The 20613-nt window shown below is 36.5% G+C and overlaps 1 protein-coding gene across 5 annotated transcripts in view; it reads left to right on the top strand.

Moving 5' to 3' along the window:
- AGTPBP1 (ATP/GTP binding carboxypeptidase 1) overlaps positions 1 to 20613 on the top strand; it is a 201717-nt gene that overhangs the window by 50869 nt on the left and 130235 nt on the right. For 4 of the 5 annotated variants that reach the window (XM_023735793.1, XM_012556959.2, XM_023735795.1 and 1 more), the window contains exons 5-8: positions 1171 to 1234; positions 1649 to 1795; positions 3848 to 3979; positions 5951 to 6044. In XM_023735793.1, coding sequence (XP_023591561.1) covers positions 1171 to 1234; positions 1649 to 1795; positions 3848 to 3979; positions 5951 to 6044 — 437 coding nt within the window. Of the gene's footprint in view, positions 1 to 1170; positions 1235 to 1648; positions 1796 to 3847; positions 3980 to 5950; positions 6045 to 12055; positions 12099 to 20613 lie in introns of those variants that run through there. The other variant, XM_023735796.1, reaches the window with a different exon arrangement.

Raw genomic sequence — 20613 nt, 5'->3', positions numbered from 1 at the left:
CCTTGCGTCTTTGATGTTCTTCATTCTCCTTTACTCCAGGTGGTTGGGACCAATTGATGCATCTTAGATGGCCGCTTGCAAGCTTTTAAGACCCCAGCTACCACTCACCAAAGTAGAATGCAGAACATTTTGAAAGAAAATATTGATAAATTCAACTACATTAACAAAAATGAATTAAGAAAACCCATAAAAAATCAAGACACTTGACAAAACGAGAAATATTTTCAACTCCTTTAGTTTCTTTAATACATAAAGAACTTCTATAAATCAATAAGAATAAAATGCAAAAATGGCACTTAAGGTTGAGCATCACTTTTAATAAGAGAAATGTAACCAAAGTGTGCCTTTAAACATTTTCACCTATTAGATTGGTTGTCCAATCTAATAATTTGGGAAATAATTATTCTTCGACATGGCTGGTGGGATTATAAATTGCTCCTTGGAGAGCAATTTGATAATATTCTATCAAAAGAAATACTCATATTCTTTGACCCAGAAATTCTAGAACTTTATCCCACATATAGACATACTTGATTACATGTAAATATATGTATGTAGTTATTTTTGAAATGTTTTTAATTGGAAAAGATTAAAAACTATGAAAATTAATTGAAAGGCGACTGGTTACATAAATAGTACAATAGTCTTATAATGAAATATATATCATGTAGTCTTTAAAATGAATAAAGACGCTTTTGTTTATTGACATGTAAAAATATCAAGGTGATAGAGTGGTACCACCATATATATGTACATTCACATGCCTTGCTTATATGTGTGCATATTAGTTTGGAAGGATACACAAGAAACTGATAACCTGACTTGCTTTCTGAGAGGGTAGCTAGTCACTATATACCTTATAATGTCTTTTAAATTTTAAATTTTGATTCATTTACTTGTATATTTGATAGAAAGATGATGAATTCAGGTGACAAATTCGTTCTTCTTATAATAATGTTGATACTCAGAAAATAATAGCTCAAATGACCTAAAAAAATTCTTAAGGGCAAGAAGTGTGATCAGCAAGAATAGTGGCAACCTGAGTACATTTGTTCTTAGAGAAATTGCAGAGGTCATCTGTAAAATATAAGTAGTTCCCAACAGGTCAAAAAAATTTGGGAATCACAAATTTACGTTGTTTTAATAAATCAACTAAAATTTTTATTTCAGAACACGAAAGATCTTCAAACTACACTAAATATCTTAAGCATTCTTGTTGAGCTGGTGTCAGCTGGTAAGTTTTTGTTTCTTTGCTCTAACTTCTGTTTGTAAACAGCGATCAACAATGTATCGTGTACTTTATTTGGAATTTTCTGATACTTATGTAGAAGCTGTTATAAATACTGGAATTTGGAAACTGTCAGACTCTTTTGTAGTTGCTGTGTTTGTGTACCTTTTCAGTATCCCTCAGACTACCCCTGCAACCTGTGTATTTTAGAGCTTTGAACTAGAATTCAGGCATCACATGTGTTTACTCTTTCTGAGCCATTTTCTAACTAAAATAAATGAGATAAAATGTGATTTTGGTGGTATTTGTTTCAATTTAGCAGTCATCACTTTGAAGGTTTATTGGGTGCTAACACGTTGTAATAATATGTTATGGGAGAATTTACTGTTTTTAAAAAAATGTATTTTTAAAAATTTTTAGGTGGAGGTCGAAGAGCTAGTTTTTTAGTTGCCAAAGGTGGTTCACAAATATTGTTACAGTTACTGATGAATGCCAGCAAAGAATCCCCCACAAATGAAGAGTTAATGGTACAGATTCATTCTATTCTTGCAAAGATTGGGCCCAAAGGTAAGGGTTTCATTTGTATGATTATTGAATCTGGAACCATCTTTGTAACACTGATTTTTATCTGCTCTGAAACTACTAAACGTTTTGAATCTAAGATGCTACTGTCTTTTCTTGATCTTACTAATGGAATGCTTTTTAGAGTCAGCTAGGAGTGACCTGCAAGAATGAAGGATACAAATTCGTGAATTTACATATGGTAGAAAAAGGAAGAAAAGTGTTTCAGAATCACAAGTGTGTCTGCATGCTTGTGTATGGATAATGTTGAGGCTAGAAGGAAAAGGGTGGGAGTGGTTAGAGGAACGTGGAGGTAAAATGTGTCCTTGCTTTTCATTAATAGTCATGTTTGCTGTATATTTGTTTCTCGGCGCTCAGGAAATTTACAATCTAGTGAAGAAGGACAAAATAGACATGAAAAATCATTAGCCTGATTATTATAACAGTAACACATGCAAAATATTAAAAAATGTAAATTGAGGAAACATAAGCTGTAGAACACAGGAGGAAGCTGGTTTAGGTTAGGTTAGTAGAGAAGGGTGTCCTTTCAGCAGAGCCTGAGTTCTGCTTACAGTCATCTACCTGCACAAAGATTAAAATAACTCCTTAAACTCTTAGAATTTTTAAGAGTTCATGCCATTTCCTTGTGGGTTACATTTGGGTTTTAATTCTTGAAGTTCCTGTTGTTCATGCAATGCACTGATCCTGTTACTTTCTTTATTTAAAATTTTAGTATTTTAAGTTCTTGGTACCCAGATTTTCTTTTACTCTTTTAATCTCTTATAATCAAGAACTTCTTTTATTCTTCTTTTCTTTCTATGTCAAGAAATATATCCCTTTAGGAACTGTCTTAGTTTCCCTAGTGTTACTGTAACAGAAATAACGCCTACTCCTCATTTATTGACTGTCTTGTTTTCTGACATTTCACATTTATGACAGTAGTAAAAAAATCTACTATCCAACTATTTTGTGCATTGACGATGTATGTTCGGCAGTAATGAATGCCGAGGTGCGAGGTGAGAGTAACACTGGCTGTGATGGTTAAGGTTATGTGTCAGCTTGGCTGGGCCATGATTCTCAGTGCGTTGGCAGTTACGTAATGATGTTATTTGGCAGTTGTGTAATGGTGTAGTCATCCTCCATTTTGTGGTCTGATATGGTTATCATCCATTTTTGCATTAACATCGATTTTCACATAATGACCTGGTCTGTGGAATCTAACCATGTTGATAAGTGAGGAATGATTGTAATACAAGTGGGTGGCTTTAAAGAACACAAATTTATTTTCTTATAGTTTAGGAATCTAGAAGTCCAAATTCAGGGCACCAGCTATAAGGGGAAGGCTCTCTGTCGGTTCTGGAGGAAGATCCTTGTCTCAGCTTCTGTAGCCCCAGTATTCCTAGGTTCCTTGACATCTTATCTCCCCACCCTTTGTATTTCCTTCTGTGTCTTAATCTGCTCCTCTCATAGCTCAGAAGTAATTAGGTTTAGGGCACACCCTACATTGATGTGGCCTCATTAGCATAACAAAGAAAACCCTATTCTTAAATGGACAAGGGTTAGGATTCCAACACATATTTTAGGGACACAGTTCAGTCCATAACAGGAACTTTTGATGATATTTGCCAGATTACTTTCTGTCTAAACTCTTTCTTTTTCTATTATTTTCAAAGCCTGAAAATAATAAGGTTTAATTAAATAAATAATATTATAATGGACGTTTAGATTTTTACTGTTACCCTTAACTGTGGGATAGTGTTCCTGGGAACGATGTTGAGCTGGACAGCCTTACATATGTAGTGGGTCAGTTAAGTTCTCTGTTTCATGACAATCTAAGTGTCAGGATCCTCTGCCTGCCTTTCCCTGCCCTGTCCTCCTTATCTGTCCCTTAGTACATTCTTTCAAGCTAGTTTTCAAAAATACATACAATATACAACAAAAATCCTACAACAAAATTATTAAAATTTTAATTGTTTCAGGACAACTTTATATTTGGTAATATGAGTTCATGACATAAACTTAAAATATCATTGTTTTATGACTTTTTTTTTTAAACAGACAAAAAATTTGGAGTGAAAGCTAGAATTAATGGAGCTCTGAATATAACCTTGAATTTGGTCAAACAGAATTTGCAGAATCACCGCTTGGTTCTGCCTTGTCTTCAGCTTTTACGAGTATATTCTGCTAACTGTGAGTATTTCAGAGTGGCTTCTTGTTAACTCAGTGTTGTGAAATTATACAAAATGAAAAATTTAAAGTACTGTAATTCCATAAACCTTCAAAATTTGTGGACAAGGGAGGAAAAGATTTAATATGAGTACTTTTAGTTCCTACCCTCAACCAGTACAAAAGGGATGTGGGGTAAGAAGGTGATTTGACAAAATCTTGAGAACGCTCATTAATTTTATAAAGTACTGGAGTGAGGGGGATGAGTAGGCAGCCTATGGAAAAGATGTGGGAGAATATGAGGGTATTGGCAGCTGGAAAAACTGCCAGTGCCTCTTTGGGTTTTCCTGGATGAGAGAAAAGCTGAGAAGGAAGGCATGGGATAGCATAGTCACCTGAGAATCAACAGAGAAGTGGCCGAACAGAAAATAAATAGTACATGAGCCACTGAGGAAGCTGGCAGGAAAGGGATCACAGAGTGAGTGAGTCTCAGTTGAAGTGTCCCCCAAAACACACACATTCTTATTTAACAAATTAGGCCCCAAGCCCATGAGATGTCGATTTTCTCTTGTATTCTCTGACCGTGGAGTTGCAGTGGTTAAACAAAGAACCCAAAATTGAAATTGTAGAATACAGTAAAACTTGCAAAAGCTGGAACCTGTGTAAGGCAGAAACCTTAAATATTTTCCACTAATAGAATAGAAAAATGGTAAGACGGCACCCTGTCAAAGGCGGAAAACATGTGAGACCTGGAAAAACAAGGCAGTCCCATCTAGTTCCCTAGTTCCAGCTGTCACAGGTTTCCCTGAATATGTTATTGCAGAATATAATTATAAAATAATGATAATGAAAGTGCTAGATATGTGTGTGTGTGTGTACGTATGTATGTATAAGTATGCATATGCATGTATTTACATACACACACATGTATAGGTACGCGTGCGCACGTACCCCTTGACAATATGGGTAACGCAAATGGTTAAGCACTCAACTACTAACTGAAAGGTTGGTGGTTCGAACCCACTCAGAGGGCGTGCCTTGGAAGACAGACCTGGTGATCTGCTTCCGAAAGATCACAGTCTGAAAACCCTGTGGAGCAGTTCTTCTCTGCACACATGGGGTCGCCATCGGTTCGAGTCAACTCGACAGCAGCTAACAACAACATGCTCAGAGGAAATAGCCTTGGGCACTTAAATAACACTTACATAATTAAAAATAACATAAGAAAATGAATTAGATGTCTAACCAAAGAAGTTAGGAACAGAGCAATAAACAACAGGAAGCAGAAAAATAAAATAGTAAAGAAAAAAAATGAAAAGCTATACAAGTCTGTCTTGGAAGAAGTACAGCCAGAATGTTCCTTAGAAGCGAGGACGGCGAGACTTCGTCCCACATACTTTGGGCATGTTATCAGGATGGACCAGTCCCTGGAGAAGGACGTCATGCTTGGTAAAGTAGAGGGTCTGTGAAAGAGAGGAAGACCCTCAATGAGTTGGATTGACACAGTGGCTGAAACAATGGGCTCAAGCATAGCAACGGCTGTGAGGATGGCGCAGGATCGGACAGTCTTTTTCATTCTATTGTTCGTAGGGTCGATATGAGTTGGAAGCGACTTGACAGCACCTAACAACAGCAACATACATTAGAAAATAGGAAAACAGTGTATTTAAAAAAATAAAACTGAATCCCTGCATCCTGGTGTTTAGTGGAGTTCACTAAATTTATTGAATAAACAAATGGAGCAACTTAAATATTTTTTATAACAACATTTTTTGTTGTTGTTCATATTGTTTCAGAATTTCTTTGCGACTTCCCATAAAAAAACTAAACAAAAAAAAATCCTCCCTTTGAGTGACTGGCTAACGTGGACCTTATGAGTGACTTAACTTCACATTTATTAAACAATTTGTATGTATTTTTGGCTGTGTAGCTCACCAAGCGTGTACATTTTTAGTTACTGAGGTTTCTAATCATTTTATATCTTTTCCCCCACAGCTGTGAATTCAGTATCCTTAGGGAAAAATGGAGTTGTGGAACTAATGTTTAAAATTATTGGACCATTTAGTAAGAAGAATTCAGGTCTTATGAAGTGAGTAAATGTTTCGAATATAAATAGCGGTTATCTGTGTAGTACTGGGCTGCATTATCTTGGTCTGTACAATGAGCTGGTTAAATTAAATTGTATCTAGGGTCCTTTCTCAGTTCTTAAATAGTGATTTTTTATCATAAAGATTTTGTATAAAGTTTAACCTTCAAATATATATCAGAATATATTCATTTAATATAGTGTTAATATGAATTTAGATTTTGAACATTCCCAGATATTGTGAATAAGGGGAAAAAAGATCACTTATAGAGTATCGTTCATTCAGAAACATTTATTGAGTGCCTGCTATGTTCCTCACTCAGCTTTGCATCTTTTTAGTTAATTACTTCCTTCATTTTCATGATTAGCTGAACATATCTTGAAATTACATTTCTGTTGTGTCAAAATTGTGTCGTTCTTCTTTTTTTCTTATCTTGATATATTCGTAGGTCTTTCAACCTTTAGAAAACAAAAGCAGTTTTCAATAACTTGGTTATATTTAATATTTTCTTCAGTCGTATTAGAGGTCATTCTTTTTTTTTTCCTTTTTTTGTACTTAACTGAAGGTTTACAGAACAAATAGTTTCTCATTAAACAGTCAGTACACATTGTTTTATGACATTGGTTAACAACCCCACAACATATCAACACTCTCCCTTCTCAACCTTGGAGGACTTTTTTTTTGGTGAAAATATGCATAGCCAAACATACACCATTTGAAAAATTTCTGCATGTACAATTCAGTGACATTGATTACATTCTTCCAGTTGTGCTGCTATTCTCACTATCTTTTTCCAAATTATTCCATCACCATTATCTTCACCTCGCTGTCCCCTAGGCTTCCCATCAAACCTTTTGAGTTGCTGTTGTCAGTTTGATCTCACATAGATAATTCTTTCTTTTTGGACTTTAGATGAAGGTTTACAGAACAAATAGTTTCTCATTAAACAGTTAGTACACATATCGCCCTATGACAATGGTTAACAACCCCACGAGATGTCAATACTGTCCATTATCAACCTTGGGTTCCCTATTAACAGCTTTCCTGTCCCCTCCTGCCTTCTAGTCCTTGTCCCTGGACTGCTGTGCCTCACTAGTCCTGTTTTGTTTCCTGGGGCTGTCCAGTCCCCGGCTGAATGGTGAACCTTGGGAGTGACTTCACCACTGAGCTAAAAAGGTGTCTGAGGGCTATACTCTTGGGGTTTCTCCAGTCTCTGTCAGGCCAGTAAATCTGGTCTTTTTTTGTGTGTTAGAATTTTGTTCTACATCCTTCTCCAGCTCTGGCCAGGACCCTCCGTTGTGATCCCGGTTAGAGCAGTCAGCAGTGGTGGCCGGGCACCATCTAGCTCTACTGGACTCAGTCTGGTGGAGTCCTTGGTAGCTGTGGTCCATTAGTCCTTTGGACTAATCTTTTCCTTGTATCTTGTTTTCTTCATTCTCTCTTGCTTCCAAAGGGGTGAGACCAGTGAAGTATGTTAGATGGCTGCTCACAGGCTTTAAGACCCCAGACGCTACTCACCAAGGTAGAATGTAGAACATTGCGTTTATAAACTGTGTTATGCCAGTTGAGCTAGATGTTCCACGAGACTATGGTCCCCACAGCCCTCCGCCCAGGAAGTCAGTCCCTCAGGGAGTTTGGAAGTGTCTGTGGAGCGTCCATGACCTTTCCTTGTACAAGTTGTGCTGGCTTCCCCAGTATTGTGTACTGTCTTACCCTTCACCAAAGTCACCACTTTTCTATTGTCTATTTAGTTTCCCCCCACCTCCCATCTTTTTTTGTGGCGTCTGCCTGGTTTTGGTATCAGGGTTATGCTGGCTTCATAAAATGAATTTGAAAGTATCCCTTCCTTTTCTATGTTCTGAAATAGTTTGAGTAGTATTGGAATAAGCTCTTGTCTGAATGTTAGGTAGAATTCTCCAGTGAAGCCATCTGTGCCAGGGATTTTTATTTGTTGGGAGTTTTTTAATTAACTTTTCAGTCTCCTCTCTTGTTATGGGTCTGTTCAGATTTTCAACATCACTTTGTGTTAGTTTGGGTAGGTAATGTGTTTCTAGAAATGTATCCATTTTGTCTAGGTTTTCAAATTTGTTGGAGTATAGTTTTTCAAAATACTCTGTTCTAATCCTTTTTGTTTCAGTTGGGTCTGTTGTAATGTACCCCATTTCATTTCTTATTTGGGTTGTTTGCATCCTTTCCTGTTTTTCTTTTGTCAGTCTGGCCAGTGGTTTGTCGATTTTGTTGACCCTTTCAAAGAACCAACTTTTGGTTTTGTTGATTCTTTCTATTGTTTTTCTATTCTCTATTTCATTTATTTCTGCTCTGATCTTTATTATTTCCTTTCTTCTAGTGACTGTGGGACTTTTTTTGCTGTTCTTGTTCTATTTGTTCAAGTTCTGTAGTTAATGTTTTGATTTTGTCCCTTCTTTTTTGATGTGTGCATCTATTGCTATAAATTGTCCTCTGAGGACTGCGTTTGCTGTGTCCCAAAGGTTTTGGTATGATATGTTTTCGTTCTCGTTTGATTCTAGGAAGTTTTTGATCCCACCTCTGATTTCTTCTATTACCCAGCGATGTATATGCAGGGTGTTATTCAGTTTCCATGTAATTGATTTTTTTCCCTTGCTTTTCCTGTTGTTAATTTCTACCTTGATAACGTTGTGGTCTGAGAAGATACTTTGTATTATCTCAGCGTTTTGAATCTTGTTGAGGGTTGCTCTGTGGTCTAAGATGTGGTGTATTCTGAATAACGTTCCATGTACATTGGAAAAGAATGCGTACTTTGCAGTTGTTGGGTGGAGTGTTCTATATATATCTATGAGGCCAAGTTGGCTGATTGTGCCCGTTAGGTCTTCTGTATCTTTGTTGAGTTTCTTTCTAGATGTTCTGTCCTTTACTGAGAGTGGTGTGTTGAAATCTCCTACTATTATTGTGGAACTGTCAATTTCTCTTTTTAGTGCTGTTGGAGTTTATGTATTTTGCAGACGCGTCATTGGGTGCGTAGATGTTTATTATGGTTATGTCTTCATGAAAGATTGTCTCCTAATCATTATATAGTGTCCTTCTTTGTCTTTTATGGTAGATTTTGTTTTAAAGTCTATTTTATCTGAGATTAGTATTGCCACTCCTGCTCTTTTTTGGTAGTTGTTAGCTTGATATATTTTTTTCCAACCTTTGACTTTCAATAACTTCACGTCTTTATTTCTAAGGTGTGTCTCTTGTAGACAGCATATTGATGGATCGTGCTTTTTTTTTTTATCCATTCTGTTACTCTCTATCTCTTTATGGGTGCATTCAGGACACTTACATTCAGTGTAATTATTCATACTTGTGAGTTTATTGCTGTCATTTTGTAGTGCTTTTTTTTTTTGTGGTGCTGACATTTTCTTTGTTCCTACTCTCCTGTGCTGAATTCCTTTGTTTGTGGATTTTTTTTTTCATTTCTTTTGTTTTTGTAGGTTTTGTTTTTACTGAGACTTTGTTTTTCTTCTTTATTTTGATGAGTACGTTCGTTAACTTTCTTTGTGGTTACCTTGAAATTCACCCTTGTCTTCCTAGATTTGAAGCAGTCTATTATTACTTGGTATCACCTTGCCTTCCTCTCCATTAGAAGGTTCTATACCTACACCGTTCGTTCCCTCTTTTATTGTTCTGATGCTGTTGTCATTTACAGATTAACCTCTTTGGTTCCCTATTGTAATTCTTTTGGTTTTGGATAGTCCTTGAGAGTTCATTTCCTAGGTTGGTATCTGGCTAGTACAGTCCTGTGTCCTAGATTCAGCCTGTGGTCTGATGTTGTTTGTTCTCAGATCAGAGGACTCCCTTTAATAGTTCTTGTAAGTTTGGTTTGGTTTTTACATAGTCTCTTAATTTCTGTTTATCTAGAAATGACCTGATTTCACCATCATATTTGAATGAGAATTTTGCAGGATATATTGTTCTTGGCTGGCAATTTTTTTCTTTCAGGGTTTTATATATGTCATTCCATTGCCTTCTTGCCTGCATGGTTTCTTCCGAATAATCTGAGCTCAGTCTTATTGTTTCTCCTCTGTATGTGACTTTTTGTTTTTCTTGAGGTACTCTCAGGATTCTTTGTTTGTTTTTGGTTTTAGCGAGTGTGATTATGATATGCCTTGGTGATTTTCTTTTGGGGTCCATCCTGTATAGGGTTTGTTGAGCTTGGATGGTCAGCTTTTCATCTTTCATGATACTGGGGAAGTTTTCTGTCAGCAATTCTTCAGTGATACTGTCTGTGTTTTCTGTTTTCTCCCCCTGTTCTGGAACTCTGATCCCTCAAAATTTTTTGCTTTTGATTGTATCCCACATAATTCTTAGGGTTTCTTCCTTTTTCTTCGTTCTTTTTTCTGACTTTTCCTCAAACAGAATTATATCCAAGTGTTTGTCTTCATATTCGCTGATCTTGTCTTTCATTGTTTCAAACCTGCTCCTCAGCCCTTCTTTGACACTGTACATTTCTGAAATCTTGTTTGTCTTTTGGATTTCTAATTGTTGTTTTTGTATGATTTCTAGTTGTGAATTTATTGTAGCGTTTTGTTCCTGTATTATTTTCTTGAATTCTTCCTTTTTTTTTGTCTGTGTTTTCCATGAATTTGTCTGCCTTTTTCATGAATTTGTCTATTTTTTCCTCATTTTTGTTTGCTTTTTGCTTCAACTCTTGGATAATTCTGGGTATTAGATATTTGAATTCCCTGTCAGGTAGTTCTAGTACCTTTTCTTCTACTGGAAAGTCATCTGGTATTTTATTTTGGATTCCTACTGGAACCATCCTGTCCTGTTTTTTTAATAAGTTTTGATATTGTCTGCTGTCTTCGGGGCATTCAGTAGTTATTTTCGTTGTTTATTGATTGTAGATTTGATCAGTTCATCCTGCTTTTTTGTTTTATTTGTTTATGTCTGAGCAGGCGGGCTGTGTGATCTTGGTTATTTGCTCGTCTGTGGCCATGATACTTTTCACCTCCTTCTCCAATGGGCAGGGCCAGTCACTCAGGTGTGGTACAGCAGGGTATATCCAGCTGAAGAGGAGTTTCTGGGATGGGTTCTTTGTGGCATGTGCTAGGGCTGACAGGATGGGCCTGGAATCAGTGCAGGGCAGGTTCCAGTAGGCCGTGCCTGTGCTACTTGGGGTTGTGATGTTTAGCGCACGGTGCAGGCAGGCAAAAAAGAGAGGGGGGATTGTGATGTGTGGAGCCAAGAAGGGTATGGGAAGGAGGAGAGAGAGGAGAGAGGAACAGGAGCCAAAAACACACACAGGAACAAGAAAGAGTGCTGAGGGAGCTTGCTGTTGGAGTGGAGGGATGAGAGACTAAGAAATGTAGAAAAACAAAAAGGAAGAAGAAGAAAAGAAAGAAAAATGGTAAAAGAAAAAAATGAATAAACACAAATTAGAGGAAAAAAAGTAGGAAAAAGAGGGAAAAAAAAGTCTCCAGGGATCCCACTGGTGCGGCTGGTAGGACTGGAGAAGTTGCTTCTAGGCCGTGAAGTACAGCCTGGCTAGAAGAGGTAGAGGTGTCACACAGTGCCAGGTGTTCAGGAGACAGGTAGAGAAGGTAAGTATAGAGAGATGAGAAACTGGAAATGAAGAAAGACAAAGTGGGAAAAATAGAAGAAAACAAAAGAAAGAAACAAAAAAACAAAAAAAACCCAACAAACAAGAAGAAATGCCCCCAGGGATGTCACTGTGCGTCTGTGCAGAGTAAGAGAGTAGCTCCCAAGCCACGCAGTATTGCCTGGCTAGAAGGGGCTCTGAAGCCTAGAAAAGAAAAAGAAAACAAACAAAACAGGAAGTCAGAACAAACAAACATAAAAAGCCCCTGGGGTCCCACTGGCGTGGCGGCAAGAGCTGGGAAGCAGTTGCGCAGTCGAGCGGTGTTTCGCAACCTTTCAGGAAGAAGCAAAGATTGCACTCGGAGCCAGGTTATTTGAGAGAAAGGGCAGGGGTTGGGGGCGTTGGTGGTGAGAGGGAAGAAAGAAATCTAAAGAAGCGGAAAAAAGCGCCACCAGCAGCCAACAAATGGCACTCAGGGAGCTGGCCAGTGTGGGTGAGTGGAATCCAGGCGACACTGGGATGAAGGTGGTGCTTCCCAGACAGCAGACTGTGGCCGCAGGAAGCAGAGAAGGCCAAGTGGGGGTTGAAGAAGGGTGGGAGATGGGAAAGCATATACTGCTGGTTACTGGTTGTTCTGTCTCCTGCTGGAAACTCCGTGAAGCTGGTTTCTCGTACCCCCATTCTCCGATCTCTGATAGGAGTCCAAGATGGCATATCCATGCTGCGGTAGCTGATAGGGGACCTCTGCATGTATCTCTCCTCACTCTCTGTTCTCAGTCAGTTTCTTATTCCATTTGGTGCTTGGCTGAGTTCTTTATCTCTTCATTTGATGCTTAGGGTTTCAGGATTGACGTATGTCTCTGTTTGACTTAGTGTTTTGAATCTTCGCTGTGGAGGGATGGCGTGGTGCTTCTGTCTCTAGCGTCATGTTGCCTGAAAGTCAGAGGTCGTTCTGTTTTTAAAAAACCTTTATCATAGAACTTTTCAAATATACATATAATTTAAAGTGAATATCATACTGCATTAAACTAATTAAATATATTGAATTGATAATATTGATTACTTGTATCATATTCAACAATTAGAAATATTCTGCCGCTTTTGTATAATTTACTTCCCCTTTACACTTCTGTTTGTTAGGCATGTGTAATGTATGTATCTTTTTTTTTTCGGTAAACCAATCCTAGATATTTAATCGTTTTCCTCTAAATACATCAATATATAGCTTTAATAAATAAATCTAAACCAAGAACCAAACCTGTTACTGTCGAGTTGATTCCGACTCATTGCGACCCTATAGGGCAGAGTAGAACTGCCCAGTCGGGTTTCCAAGGAGCAGCTGGTGGATTCAAACTGCCAGCATTTTGGTTACCAGCAGAGCTGTTAACCTCTGAGCCAGCAGGCCTCCAAACTGTTGCAGTGGAATTGATTCTGACTTGTAGTGACCTTAGAGGATGGAGTAGAACCGCCCCATAGGTTTTCCAAGGAACCAGTGGTGGATTCCAACTGCCGACCCTTTGGTTAGCAGCCGAGCTCTTAACCACTGGGCCACCAGTGCTAATAAATAAGGACTTTAAAGAATAACATGATACTGTAATTATACCTAACAGAGTTATTAATTCCTTAGTAAAATCTAAAATCCATTCTGCATTCCATTTTCTCCAATTGTCTGAAAATTCCCCTTTTACAATTGGTATTTGAATCAGAGTCCATACTTTATTCTTCATACTTAGGAAATTTCTAAACACACAAAAGTAGAAAGAATAGTATAATGAACCCAGATATGATATATTTGATACCTATATAGCACCCAGTTTCAAAAATTAGCAACATTGTCATTTTTATTTCATATAGTCCTCCCCTGTCTTTCTTTTTCCTCCTGGAGTATTTTAAAGCAAATACCAGCTATTACATTTAATCTGTAAATTCTATAATATGCTCAGTATCAGATATGAACCTTTTTCTTTTAGTATTTCCACAGTATCATTTCTGTACCCTACAATACTAATTCCTTAATATCATCTAATATTTTCTGATTATCTAAGAAAAATCTTTTTACAGTTGGTTCGTTCAAGTCAGGTTTCAAATAAGATCTCTACATTGTATTTGATTGATAGGTCTCATTCTTTTTAAATCGGTAACAGTCTCTCCTGTTTTGTATTATTTGTTGAAGGACCTTGAGGGGGGTGATATGTCTGGTAGAATGCCCCACATTTTGGGTCAGAATGACTGTATCCTTGGGTTGTTTAACATGTAGGTATATCGCTCATAAAATCTGTAGGCTCTTAGAGCTAGAGCCTTGATTATATTTGGTTCTTGTTCTTTTTTTTTTTTTATCAAAATTATCTCATCAGTGGGGCTGGATACCTTGTTTTGCATCACTTAAGGATGTTAGGTTTAGGGGATACATCCATTATATACGTTCCCATCAACTTTTCACCTAGTTATTTAGCAGCCTTTCATGACATCACGTAGATCCATTATTTCACTGAGGATTGGAAAAAGTGAATTTTCTAATTTTCTCATTCTTTCTATATTTATAAACTGTGATTCTTTCATAAAGAAGAACTTTTCCACATCACTGTTTTGGTAAATTTTACTTTTAAACAAACAGAGTTTAGAACATTTCCAGTCTTTTCACCCTTTCTTATAAATGTCAAAGTATTTTAGATTGAACAGTTCTTGAAAATTGGAGCTCACTTGCACATATATTTATTAAAATATTATTTGGTGGTGTGGCTCAACATATTTACTTATGCAAAAATATACACAGTCCTAAGCGTCTGTTGAAATGTGACAAGACAAGGAAAATCATTGCATCACAATCAGCACAGACTTACCGCATCAGTGTAGTGTAGTGGCTTAGAGAGTGCCTCTCTTACTTACAGGCTCTTGACAGGAAGCCACTTTCTTAACCTATTATGTTCCAGTTTCCTGTTTGTAAAATGATGTATTAGTTTCTGTAGCAGAAGGTCGTTGTCCTATAATTAGCACAACGTGTATGTTAACATAATCTAGTTAGTATAGGTGATCAGTGTAGTAACATGGGTGTGAGTGAATCCCTACTAAGAATAAAATTATATTCTTTATTTTTTATCAATATACCATTCCTTCCCTTGATCTTTAAAGTTCTTTATAATTTATCTTTTATCTAATGGTTATGATCTCATACTTATGATTTAGGCTACCCTATTGTAACCAAGTTACTAAATCCAATATAAAATGTTTCTAGGAGAAACAGAATATTTCAAAAATATTTGAAGGTATCTTTAATATACCATGTGGGTATATTCAAAACCATGTTGAAGTCAGTGGATCTCAAACTTATGTAAAAAGAATATAGTTATCTAAATTACTCCATTCTTTTTTTCTATTTCTACTTTAAAAAGAAAACCTAAGTCTTTATTTTTACTTAAAAAAGTACCATTCATTGTTCAAACATTTTTATCTGATTTCTTGTCATTTTTGGTAATCAGAAGGTTCTCCCCACTAATTAACTAAAAAAACTCAGACTTCTAGAGCTTTCCATGTCAGTTCTTCCTCCCTTTCAACAATACCCTGCATCTAGTGGGAAGAAGACTGAGGGAAGTCATTTATGTTTGAGGGATGATGCTTCCCTTTAGGATTTCCTTACCTTTCCAGTATTAGGTCTTGTATTTAAACACTGTTAGTTCAGAAGGAAGTGACTTGGGAAGCTGTAACTCCCACTGTCTACTTGAGTTTCCCCACAGGTTTGGAGGTCAGTGCAAGGATTGACCTCAATTTAAAGTAGATGTAACTTTGTGTGTACCTGGGACTTTTCCTTCTTCACTCCTCCTAAAGAAATAAGTCACAGACTGCTTTTTAAGCCATTGTTGGTTGTGTTGATTGTTAGAATGATATTGGTAAACTAATTCTAGATTGTGTGAGGAGAAAACTTTATATAAATTTTGAAAATAGCATGGGAAATACGTAGATTGGAAAAATATGAGGAAGCATAAAATATTGATAGTGAGAAATTTTAATCAATTAACATAATATAAACTAGGTATGACATTAAATCTAATATTTTAAAAATCCTTTGTAGCATTTATATTGTAAATTCACACTGGCTTATAAGTATCACCCAATTTCAGAAATTCCTTTGTTCTTAAGTTTTTATTTTTAAATGCCTTTTTAATAAGGTTTTGGCAAAAATATAAAGATAACTTTGCACTAAACTTTATCATTTCTTTTAATCTAGTAAACTATTCTTTTTTTCCCTAAGTTTTGTTTATTTGTTGTTGTTGTTGAGTGTATACAAGTAAAACAACACCAATTCAACAGTTTCTACATGTACTATTTAGTGACATTGATTACATTCTTCAAGTTATGCAGTCATTCTCACTCTCCTTTTCTGAGTTGTTCCTCTCCCATTTTAACATAAATTCACTGCCCTTTAAGATTCCTATCGAATATTTCAACTTGCTGTTGTCAATTTGATAGTTGTTAAAAGAGCTTAGTGCTCAAAGCAGATATTTTTTTACTAGTTAAGCTAAATTATTGTTTAGTTTTAGGAAGACTTCAGGGGTTATTTTTGGTTTAAGGTTTAAAGGTGATATCAGGGCAGTAGTTTTCAGGGTTCACCCACCTTCCATGGCTCCAGAAAGTCTGGAGTCCAAGAGAATTTGAAATTCTGGTCTGTATTTTCGCCCTTGTGGTCAGGATTCTTTAATGGAATCTTTGATCAAAATGTGCAGTAAGGGTAGCCGGGCACCCTCCAGTTCTTCTGGTCTCATGGGGAAGGAGGCAGTTGTTCATGGAGGCAATTAGCCACAGGTTCCAAGTCTTCCTATTCCTGACTCTCCTTCTTCCTCTGTTGCTCCAGGTGAATAGAGACCAATTTTTGTGCCTTGGATGGCCGCTTGCAAAGCTTTTAAGACCCCAGGCACTACACATCAAGCTAGGAGATAGAACAGAAACCCTAAACATGTAATTAGGCCAGTTAACTGGGATGTCCCATGAAACCATGACCCTAAACCTCCAAACCAAGGAACCGAACCCCATGAGATGTTTGGTTGTACATAAGCAGCCTCAGCAGCTGCTCTTTTTTGTTGAGGATTGTTTTTTCTATTTTTGTAGAGAAGGCTGTAGGAATTTTGATTTGGATTGCATTGAATCTGTAGATTGCTTGGGTAGTATTGACATCTTAACAATATTGAGTCTTCCAGTCCTTGAACATGGAGCATCTTTCCATTTATTTAAGTCTTCTTGAATCTCTTTCAGCAATGTTTTCTAATTTTCATTGTGTAAGTCCTTCATGTCCCTGGTTGGATTTATTTGTAGGTATTTTATTCTCTCAGATGCTATTGTAAATGGAATTGTTTTCCCTAATTTCTTCTTCACATTTCTCATTGCTGATGTATAGAAACCCAACTGGTTTTTTGTTTGTTGACCTTGTACCCTGCAACTTTGCTAAATTCCTCTGTTAGCTCTAGAAATTTTTTTGTGGATTCTTTTGAATTTTCTGTATATAGGATCATATCATCTGTGAATAGAGATAATTTTACTTCTTCCTTTCCAATCTGGATACCTTTTATTTCTTTTTCTTGTCTTATTGCTCTGGCTAGGACTTCTAATACAATATTGAGTAGAAGTGGTGAATGTGGGCACCTTGTGTTGTTCCTAATTTCATGAGGAAAGCTCTCAATCTTTCTCCATTAAGTATAATGTTGGCTCTTGGCTTTTCATATATGCCCTATATCATACTGAGGAATTTCCCTTCTATTCCTATCTTTTTTTAGGATTTTCATCAAGAAAGTGTTTGATTTTATCAAATGCTTTTTTTTGCATCTACAGAGATAATTATATGGTTCTTTTCCTTTGTTCTATTAATGTGGTGTATTATGTTGATTGATTTTCTTATGTTGTACCATCCGTGTATTCCTGGAATAAATCCTTCTTGGTCATAGTGTGTGACTCTTAATATGCTGTTGGATTCAGTTTGCTAATATTTTGTTGAGGATTTTTGCATCTTTATTCATAAGAGATACTGACCTGTAGTTTTCTTTTCTTGTGGTGTCTTTGTCTGGTTTGAGTATCAGGGTTATGTTTGCATCATAGAATTTAATTTGGGAGTAGCCTCTCCTTTATCTTTTGGGAAAGTTTAAACACTATTGGTGTCAGTTCTCTAAATGTTCTGTAGTATTCCCCAGGGAAGCCATCTGGTCCAGGATTTTTTTGTTGGGAGGTTTTTGACCACTGATTTGATCTCTTCACTTGTTATGAGTCTGTTGAGAATTTCTGTTTCCTCTTGAGTCAGTTTGAGTAGGTTGTGTGCTTTTAGTATTTGTCAGTTTCATCTAGGTTATCCAGTTTGTTGCCTTAACAGTTGTTCATAATCTGTCATAATTCTCTTTATTTTTATCGGGTCAGTTGTAATGTCCTCTCTTTCATTTTTTATCTTGGTTATTTGCATCTTTTCTTTGTCAGTCTAGCTAAAAGATTTGTTGCCTTTTTAATCTTTTCAAAGAACCAACTTCTGGTTTTATTGATTCTCTCTATTGTTTTTCTGTTTTCAATTTTATTTATTTCTGCTCTGATCTTTGTTATTTCCTTTCTTCTGGTAGATTAAGGCCTAGTTTGCTTTTCTCTTTCTGGTTCCTGGAGTTACCGAGTTGGGCTATTCATTTGAGATCTTTCTTCCTTTTTCATGTAGGCATTTATTGCTGTAAGTTTCCCTCTGACTACTGCCTCCGCTGTGTCCCATAAGTTTTGGTATATTGTGCTTTCATTTTCATTTTACTCTAGGAAGTTTGTGGCTTCTTCTTGACCCATTGGTAGTTTAATAGTGTGTTGTTTAATTTATGTATGTTTGTATATTTTCCAGGTTTTTTTTTTTTTCTGTTACTGATTTCTAGCTTCGCTGTTGTGATTAGAGAAAATACTTTGTATGATTTCAGTCATTTTAAATTTATCAAGACTTGTTTTATGACCTAAAATGTGGTCTCTCCTGGAGAATCATCCCTGTGCACTGGAGTAGAATGTATATTGTGCGGTTTTGGGATAGAGTGTTCTATATGTGCCTGTTAAGTGTGGTTGGTTTCTAGTGTCATTTAAGTCCTCTGTTTCCTTGGTGATCTTTTTGTAGGTGTTCTATCCAGTATTGAAAGCAGTGTATTGAAATTTCCAACTATTACTGTAGTTATATCTATTTCTCCCTTCAATTCTGCCACTGTTTGCGTTACATACTTAGGTGCTTGATGTTGGGTGTGTATAGATTTATGATTGTTAAATCTTCTTGATTAATTGACTCTTTTATCACTATATAATGTCCATCTTTATCTTTTCTACACAGATTTTATCTTAAAGTCTACTTTGTCTGATATTAAGAGTGCCGCCTCTGTTCTCTTTTGGTTATTATTTGCCTGCAGTATTTTTTTCCATCCTTTCATTTTCAACCTATTTGTGTCCTTGAGTTTAAAATGTGTCTCTTGTAAACAGCATATAGCTGGGTCATGTTTTTTTATCCATTCTGCCACATTTTAATTTTTTTGTCATAAGAAAAAAAAAGAACTTTTGAAGAAAATGTTTTAATGTATAATATTAATGTATTTATCTTTACATCAATGCAGTTGTAAAATATAATTTTTTATAAAGAAAGAGGCCCATGAAAGCAAAAAGGGCCTGGTGCCCATGAAAATCATCATGTGCCCTGGGCATATATAGACCTATGAAATCATTACCATGATCAAGATAATAAATATTTCCATCACCATCAAAAGTTTTATGGTGTCCTTTTGTAATCCCTCTTTCCCACCCCTCTCCACCCCTTTCTCCTTTTTGTCTCTAGTCAACCACTCTTCTGCTTTCTGTCATTGTAGGTTAGTTTGCATTTTCAGGAATTTTATGTAAATAAAAGCATAAGTGAAATTATCTAGTATATGCTGTCTTTTTTGTGATCTGACTTTTTATTTACGCATCACCATTGTTTTGCTATTCACCTATGTTGTTATGTGTATCAGTAATTTATTCCTTATAATTGTTGAGTAGTATTCCATTGTATGGGGATACCACAGTTGATTTGTTCACTTGTTGATAGGTATATGGGAAGTTTCCAGTTTATGGCTATTACAAATAAAGCTGCTGTGAACATTTATGTACACTTCTTTGTATGGCCATATATTTTTTATTTCTATTGAGTAAATACCTAGGAATGGAATGGCTGGATCATATGGTAGTTGTGTGTTTAACTTTAAAAAAAAAACTGTCTTTCCTTATGCAAATCTTTCCTCTAGCTTTTTGAACACATGGAGTACAATTATAATAACCGGTTTTATGTTCTTGTCTTCTAGCATTTGTGTCATTTCTGGATTGGTTTTAATTTTTTTTTCTCATCATTATGGATCTTATTTCCCTGCTTTTTTGCATGCCTGATAATTTTTTACTGTATGCCAGACATTTTGAATTTTACTTTGTTGGGTGCTGGATATTTTTGTATTATTATAAATATCTTTGAGGTTTGTTCTGGGATGCAGTTAAATTACTTGGCAACAGTTTGATCTGTTCAAGTCTTGCCTTTAAAATTTGTTAGATGGGATCAGAGCAGTGTTTAGGGCTGATTATTACCCACTACTGAGGTAAAATCCTTCTGAGTACTCTACCCCAGGCCCCATGAATTAGGAAAGTTTACAGTCTGGTTGGTGGGAACAGACATTATTCCCAGCCCTGTGGGAGCACCGGCACTGTTCTCCAGTCCTTTTGGATGGCTTTTTCCCCAGCTTCTGGTAGTTAGTTAACCCTTAGAAACTCTCTGGGTTTCTCTTCCTGTATATCTGTTTTTCTTGAGTACTCTTACTGTGAACTATGGCCAACTTGTTGTCTCTGGACTCTCCATGTCCTCAACTCAGTGTCCTTACCTCAGGGAATCCATGGTTCAGCTCAGGAAGTGTGTGTATTCAACTCAGAGAATCTGTTCTCAGCTGGGTTTCATCTCTCTGCGCTGTGGTATGGTAACTCTCCCAAGGTGTAGTAACCTGGAGTAATTGTAG

Source organism: Trichechus manatus, unplaced genomic scaffold (genome assembly GCF_000243295.1).
Source record: "Trichechus manatus latirostris isolate Lorelei unplaced genomic scaffold, TriManLat1.0 scaffold00082, whole genome shotgun sequence".
In the NCBI taxonomy this organism is placed as follows: domain Eukaryota; kingdom Metazoa; phylum Chordata; class Mammalia; order Sirenia; family Trichechidae; genus Trichechus; species Trichechus manatus.
The sequence above is the reverse complement of the archived record's forward strand: the minus strand, read 5'-3'. Positions and strand labels throughout refer to the sequence as shown.